Source organism: Sinocyclocheilus anshuiensis, unplaced genomic scaffold, assembly GCF_001515605.1.
Source record: "Sinocyclocheilus anshuiensis isolate Anshui unplaced genomic scaffold, SAMN03320099.WGS_v1.1 scaffold18, whole genome shotgun sequence".
Classification (NCBI taxonomy): domain Eukaryota; kingdom Metazoa; phylum Chordata; class Actinopteri; order Cypriniformes; family Cyprinidae; genus Sinocyclocheilus; species Sinocyclocheilus anshuiensis.
The window spans coordinates 510,471-518,902 of NW_015546047.1; the positions used below are offsets into that span (position 1 = coordinate 510,471).

The 8,432-nt window shown below is 34.8% G+C and overlaps 1 protein-coding gene across 4 annotated transcripts in view; it reads right to left on the reverse strand.

Annotated features, from left to right (window-relative positions):
* Positions 1 to 8,432, reverse strand: part of LOC107699013 (zinc finger protein 385B-like) — a 152,532-nt gene that overhangs the window by 90,157 nt on the left and 53,943 nt on the right. Inside the window, exon 1 of one of the 4 annotated variants that reach the window (XM_016500163.1) lies at positions 6,988 to 7,262. The exons of the other annotated variants lie outside the window; for them this stretch is intronic. Within the exon in view, the coding sequence (XP_016355649.1) occupies positions 6,988 to 7,018 (31 nt within the window). The 5' untranslated portion in view covers positions 7,019 to 7,262. Of the gene's footprint in view, positions 1 to 6,987; positions 7,263 to 8,432 lie in introns of those variants that run through there. 4 annotated transcript variants of the gene reach the window in all.

Sequence of the window (8,432 nt, forward strand, 5' to 3'; positions counted from 1 at the left end):
ATATTTATTAATCATTTTTATTTGTTATTTGTTTCGAACAGGCCACATCAAAATAACAATTCCTAACAAAAAAAACAATTTTCAAAATTTTGTTGAAAACCTTATATAATAACATTTTATTGAACACCAGTGTCTTTTATCACATTTTATGCAACGTGTCACTTAAAGCTATTCATTACAGTGATGTTACCACAAATGCATGGATTTTAGGTGTATTTGTGGTACAAACTAATAAAATGTATGACCTCAATGATTTATTGTTTCATATGCACAACCAGAAATGTATTTGGTCAGCAAATACAGATTTGTAAATTCTTAATAATCAAGTGACCGCTAATATATTTGTTCACATTCATAATGAATGGTGGAACAGCCTCTAAGGTACTCCACTGGTAATGTGCATGTGTGTGAATATCATTGAATAATAATCAATGAACATCAGCTGTGATCTGAGATGACTGAGATTGCGTGCAGAGTAATGCAGCGGTAACACTGGTGCAGCATCTGTGTTTGCACACTATCAACGCTGAAATCTTAATTGCTGCAGCACTACCTGAAGGTGATGAAGTAACAACATTAGAGATGGTTTTCTCCAGAGACGCTGCAGATGAAAAGACAGAGATACACGCTGACAGGGGGCTCGCAGGACTGTGTGGCAAACAAAAATCAGCGAAAACAGAAGAACCAATTCGACACGCTGGAGAAACCATATTTTTTTAAATTGAGGACATGTGAAATGAAGTGACTTCAATTGATGAGGCTAATCCAATTTAATGAAACTGAAAAGGTGGATGAAGGCTGCTGGGAAAATAAATGAAAACAGAAACGTGAAGAGAAAAATCAAAGGAACATTCTTACGTGTGCAGATATTGGATTGAGGCGTTAATTGAACACTGCTTTCATTGTGTTTTCTTAACTACTGCATATTTACTTATTTCTATAGCAGCATTAATGGCTATTGACTCATATTTTATCTCATGGCTTTTTATCTCATGTGCTTTTTATGATATTTCTTCTTACGACTGCTGATCAGATAAAAAGAAGCAATTATAGGGGAATAAATCGTATGAATTAGTCTGTGAAAAGGTCATGGGAAAAAAACTGCCAAGCTTAGAGCTAAAACATTTGAATTTGCTTCACACACAAAGCAGCTGAAAGTCATCTTTATCAACTGATTAATATATTCTTTTCCCCCCTCCCAGATTAAGTCAAGAAACAGTCCTCCATATCTACTCATAATGAGTACTTTTCTCTGTGAAGATTCAGGAGCCAGACAGAAAACAAGTTAAGGAAGAGCAAAAAGCGATAAAAACAACTGCCACTGTCCTGTCAAAACCAATCTCTCTGAACCTTTAAAAAGAGCAATTCTCTCCCAAACTTGTCCTGGGTGAACCACATTTTGTTTGTATTCCATAACACTATGAATATAGCACACAAAGTCATGCAGACTACATTTACTGTAGGGCTGCACGATAAATCGCATGCGATATTTAATGCGCATCTATTTATCGTGCAGCCCTAATTTACTATATTAGTATTCCTGCTTTTATAGACTTTCAGGAGCTTTGACAGCAAAAACGGACTGATAATTTCATGTTTAAATGGCTGATAACCAATATTCAGAAACAATTTTAATGTATTATTATTATTATTATTATTATTAATGACACTACATTAAATCTAAATGTAGAATTAAAATAAATAAATAAAATAAAATACGTTCAGGAATCAAAAAGTATCGTTTCTACAAAAATACTGTATTAAGCAGCACAACTGTTTTCAACATTGATAATAAGAAATGTTTCGTAAGCACCAAATTAGCATATTACAATGTTTTCTGAAAGATCATGTGACACTAAAGGCTTGAGTAATGATACTGAAAATTCAGCTTTGTCATCACAGGAATAAAAACATTTATTTTAAATTGTAATAATATCTCACACCATTTCCGTTTTACTCTGTTTTTAATTAAATAAATGCTGCCTTGGTGAGCTTCTTCCTAAAACAAAACAAATCTTTCCAAGCAAAAATTGTAAAAAGTAGTAGATGTCTGTCTCACTTTAGAATGAATGGCTGTAAAAAGGCTGAAAGGTTAGGTAATTTATACTAATAGTATATTTCATAAGTAAGTTACTTTACACATGAACACTTTCAAAGGTAAAATAACTTGTAACTAAGTGCCAAGACAGTATCATTCGATTTAGTACAAAAGTGTGAACAGTTAATAAAAACGATTAACGGACAAGCTCTATTTGACAGCTGAGTACGAAATGTGACCCTGGACCACAAAACCAGTCCTATGTCGCTCGGGTATATTTGTAGCAATAGCCAACAATACATTGCATTATCAATATTTTGATTTTGTTTTTGCACCCTAAGATTCCAGATTTTGCAGATTCCAAATATTGTCCTATCCTAACAAACCATACATCAATGGAAAGCTTATTTATTCAGCTTTCAGATGATGTATATATCTCAATTTAAAAAACTTGACCCTTATGACTGATTTTGTGGTCCAGGGTCATAAATGTCCTTAGAAGACTCTTCTTTTGTGTTCTAACATAGAGTATTGGAACAACATGAGGGTAAAAGTAATTAATGACAGGATTTTCATCTCTAGAAAGTGTCCTCACTTCAATCAGCCGGGGATCAGAGTTCTTGTGAAGGGGAAAAGGACTCAGCGTGCCAAGCGATTACAGAGGAAAAGAGGCAGAGATCGGTTTGCGGCAGCTGTGTGGTCTGAAGGGAGAAACCGATTAGTGGAGCTAATAAAATCATGCTCTAAAAGCCGGCCGACTCACTGCGGCTCTGCTGACATGCAGCTCCTTTACGCCGAGTGCTTATTGATCTGCCAAGGAAGTTAAACTTCATGTGCATTTTCAGCCACACACACTCACGTGATGGTTGTAAAACACTCTCACACATCACAACAATGATTCTCGGAGACAAGCACACACACATCCACGCATATAAACACAAAACAGTGCACAAAAAGCCATAATAAAAAATTAGATGGCAGTAATGAATCGTGCATTTCCCAGCACTGACAGTGATCCCACTGAATTAATGCAGTAATGCCCTTGGCTTCTCGGTCGGATGGCTAGCCTGCTCTCCGGTGTGTCATTGTGGTGTTTTATCTCACACGGACACCTTGACTGTCTCGATACCGCATCAGGGCTAGAAACAGAAAACGGCCAATCCCGGCAGTGAACCATAAACTGACCATTGCAATAAAAGAGCCTGTAAACAGGGGAAAGAGAGCATGGATCAAATGCAATTTCAAGCCTTCAAAGCCCACTGCAAAAACCTAAGAAGAGCTGTGTGGAGTTCAAAAGTCTGATAGGGAAAACTTATTTATTTCTTTGATACTCAATGTGATATCAGTAAACTAACCTTTAGAAAAATATCCTGATTTTGCTTCAGCCATCGGCATGTCAACATAATCAGTCTACAATCTGATTGACTACTACAAGTGTAACCTACAACTTACATTCAGAAGCAGGTTCTTCAATAGAACCAGATATACAACCTTTATATACCAGATATATAACCCTATTGGCTTAAATCGAAGTGGGAAGAAGTCCATTTTTGGTGGTCTGTGGTCTTATTTGCCAGTAGCACTCACCCTTTCAAAAGAAGACAAAGCACAACTGAACTGAAACCTGAAACACTAAAAATGCGATGCTCATAACTTGAGACTCTTTAAAAAAAAAAAAGTGAAACTCAATGCAACATTCAAAGACTTTTATGTGAATAAACTAAGAATTAAAAAGCACAGATGTATGGGGTTCATTCATTTGTGGAAAATACAAAAATGATCAAAAAGGCCATCCTTGCTTGGCACGACAGTTTGAATGTTTGATGTTTCAACACTGAATTTATATTACATTACATTGCTCATATATTTAAATGAATTGGTTTTCACATTATTCTCAATGAAGGAATTTACATTTATGCATTTTAAAGAAGTTTAAGTGACTTCATGGTTTTATTATGCATTTCCTGGGAATTGAACGTATGACATATAAACCACAAATAATTCACAGTATATTAAAGATGTTTTACCAGTGACTGATTTTTTTTCTTAAAAGTGTTGAATGTGTTGAAAGAATGAATGAATGAATGAATTGTGCACATTTTATGCAGTCCCAACAACCAATTACATAAATAATGAATTATATATTGAATACTACCACCACTACTACTCCTATAATAAATCATCATCATCATCATCATCATCTGTCTTTGACATCCAAGTTCAGGATAGTTGATAGCAAATGGTTTCAAACTATGTATTTTATGCAGTGCCATTCAAACAAACAACGAACAGCTACTACTAATAATATCTGTCTATCTGTCTTTGACATCTATCTGTCTTTTACGCAGTGCCAACTGCCAATTAGCATTATACTGTGGCTCTAACACGATTAGTCACAGTCACAGCTCAGGTGATTGTCTCAAAGACGCCACCGAGATGGCAATGCTAACTGAAATCTTCCTCCAGGTATTATCCACCTCTCCTTGTAGATTACCTCCGCATCTGCATGCAGCGAGTCGTACTATAATCTGCCTCAAATCCACGTTTTGCTCCATATTGAGCGAAACAAGCTGAATTCTCTCTCTCTCCCGTTTCACCTGATCCCAGCATCCTCCAATCCTCTGCATGTCACACTCCATTGCCTCACACACACAGGAGAGTGTGTGTTATGCCCCGCGGATGCAGACACAGACATGGAAAACTCCTGCCTCCTCCCCTCATGTATTCCTCACACTGCCCTGCCGCTGACCTGAAGGCTGCAGATGACTTACGGATGAAAGCATCCACGACGCAGGGTTAAAAACAGGGCTTCGGATTAAACTCGACTCGCCATAATAATTTACTACATTAAAACTGCCACAAACAATAATCAAGAGCAGAATGTACATGCTACAGTGTCAGTTAGCCATGTTAAGGTTTAATTTAGGTATCAACTTTTTCTCAGATGCTTCTCCTCAGAAAAAGACCAAAGTAGATGTACAGTAAATTAAATTAACATGGATACCACAGCTCAGAAAATGCAGTCTTGGAAGAATTTATTGAGAAATATTTGAGTTCATATTGAGATCTCTCACCTTTGATAGGAGCCTTTGAAATAATAATGAAAGAGGAATTTACTGAGAAATATTTGAGTTAATTTTTAGATCTCTCACTTCAGATTCAACAACTGATCAGTTATTATTATTAGGGATGTAACGATTCTCTCAACTCACGATTCAATTCACGATTTTTTTTTTTTAACAAAATGAGATTTAAGAAATTATAAATTAAATGTGTCCTTTTATTATTGCTTGGACAAAATACTGTACATTTCTTTGTGAAATTGAAATATAACACTATAATAATATACTAATATAGCACTTGTAAATTATTGCTCTTTTGTTGGTTTTGATTGCTTCTATTGTCCTCATTTGTTAGTCACTTTGGATAAAAGCGTTTGGTAAATAACAAAATTTAAATATAATGTAAATAACAAAACTACATTTTTTTTTTAATTTTAAAACAAGCCCCAAATCAAATCAATAACACAAATAAAAGAAATATCTTCATATAAACAAAATAAGGCTTTGTCTGTGCTCTTTCCATTTAAAATTAGAGGCAACCACTGCATTTTAATCATGATGCAAACAAAGATGCTGCATACATGCAACATGAGCAGTTTTTAATCTAAATTACATTGTATAATTTCGAAATTTGAAGCAAAAACAGAATGCTTTGACTTCAGTTTTGAGAAATGATGCATAAAAAATATCTGCATGAAACAGAAACAGCAAAGCTGAATGAGACGCAGATGCACTCTCTGCCAGCAGGTGGCGCTTAAAGCGTTTCCTTGGTTTCCGCTGTAAACAAAGCAGTGCTGCACTTATGAACTTTAATATGCATTATACAGACTGCACTTATGAACTTTAATATGCATATTACAGAGGCAAGATAAAAAGAAAAAAATACCATCTAAACTTTTCTAAAGACATCAAGTTCCCCTCAGACATACATTCATATAAACTTCCCCTAATTGAATTGCGATTTGTTTAGCATCTCAACCGATTTTAATCGTCACATATTTAAATCGATTTTCAACCAGCTCGCGGTTAATCGTTACATCCCTAATTATTATTATTATAATTTTTTTTAAATATCATTGAGTTTTTGAATCATGAATATCGTGAAGTACTCTTATGGTGATTCCATTTCTTAATATACGACTCAATATTAATAATATAAATAAAAAATAATAAATTAAATTAAATTAATAAAAAATAAAATAAATTCAATAATTTAAAATACAATATAATGCAATATATTAATATATAAAACATACAAAATGACTAAAAGAACAACGACAACAAAAAAAAAGTAATAATAAAAGGTAATGCTTCAATTACGATTAGGTTTAATTTAGATATCAACATTGTTTCAGATGCTTCTCCTAAACTCCAGAAAATAAAGACAAGTGTTGATGCACGCTAACTGATAAGATACCAAAGCTCAGACAACTGTCTTAGAATATTTTTTATTTTTTTATATTTGACTTCATATTAAGATCTCTAAGTTTAGATTGGAGAATTTGATGTCTTTGGTTACAAATGTGAGCACAGACATTTTTTAAATGTTTTCTGAAACTCTAAGTGAGATTACTGTGGTCTTTTTCTCAGAAGAAATAGAAATAACAGCAAAAACTCCATTTGCTCTCCATTTAATTTAGCTTCTGTCTAAGAGAAACAATTGAGATATTTGAAGGATCTCATTTGCAATTTGTCTTTGCTATGCGCACTGCTGCTAGAGATCATTAAGATTATTCTCAAAACACTTTTTGTCAAAAAACAGCAGTGCAAATGTGACCACAATGTCATTCTTAATTACAGAACAGGGAATTTATTTATTCTCCAAGTGACAGGAACATTAATACGCAAAAAACACAGCAAATTTGTAATGCAAACAAGACTGCTCACCTCTGTTGAGAAAGCTTGTCCACATTTTCATAAACAGTAATGTATTCGAAAGACGAGTCAAAAAATCAAAACCATAAGCGAGAACCCCACAGATTGCACGGTGCTGTGAGCAGCGCTACAGCGGCTAAGCCTTGTGTCTTATCATCTGTGTGACAATAGTCTTTAAGATCAATGCACCTCCTCAGACACTGCTTCATTTCCCCTCTCTGTGGAATCCCTGAGTCTCTGGCACACAAACAACACACACATAGATTCATACACCCATCTGCATGAGGAGGAGGGAGAGAGGAAAACTGTGTCAGCCGGCTAATTACCTCGGGTCACTGATGCTCATTCACTGTAATGCACAGACCACATATTTTGCACCATAAGGCATAACTCAGTGACAAGAACACATCATTTTCCATCTCTCTTCTTCCTATAGACTAGCAGAAGCAGCAGTATGGATAATGCTAAATGACTGCTTATTTGTAAATGCAATGATTAAACTTGTCAATGACAAATAAGAATAACACAGATGCTGAAAGTGTGAAATATTTGTAAAATCTAGTTTAAAAGGTAAATGGCACGTTCTCAGAAATGTAAGCTTTATATTTATGTTGTTTGCATATGCTTTTAGAAAAAGTTTCAAAAACAAAATTACATAGCTATCAGGTAAAATGTAATAAATTAATTTCTTTGCACATAGAAAGCCCACAAGTTTAAACATCATAATAATCAATTGCAAAAATGTTTGCAAAACATATACATGCATGCATACATGCATACATATATATGTGTGTGTGTGTGTGTGTGTGTGTGTGTGTGTGTGTGTGTATATATATTAAATGGTAACACTATTGGCTGGACTATTGCAATGCTCTCTTGGCAGGTCTTCCAGCCACTTCTATCAAACCTCTACAATTAATCCAAAATGCCGCTGCAAGATTAATCTTTAATGAGCCGAAAAGAACACGTCACACCTCTGTTCATCAATTTGCACTGGCTACCAGTAGCTGCTCGCATTAAACTCAAGGCATTAATGTTTGCCTACAAAACCACCACTGGCTCTGCACCCATTTACCTACATTCATTACTTCAGAGTTATGTGCCCTCTAGAAGCTTGCGTTCTGCAAGTGAACGGCGTATTATTGTGCCATCTAAAAGAGGCACAAAATCACTTTCACAGACTTTTTCATTAACTGTTCCCTCCTGGTGGAATGACCTGCCCAAATCAATCCGAGCAGCTGAGTCCTTAACCATCTTCAAGAAACGACTAAAAACACATCTGTTCCACCTTTATTTGACCCTCTAACTCTAACACTTTCTATTCTATTTTAATTCTACTTTATCTATATTGATCTTTTTTTTTTTTTATTCTTTATTTAAAAAAAAACAAAAAAAACAAACACAAGCTTTCTATTTTTTCTATTCTATCTACTTGTTTTTCTTTGTTTGTGTCTGTG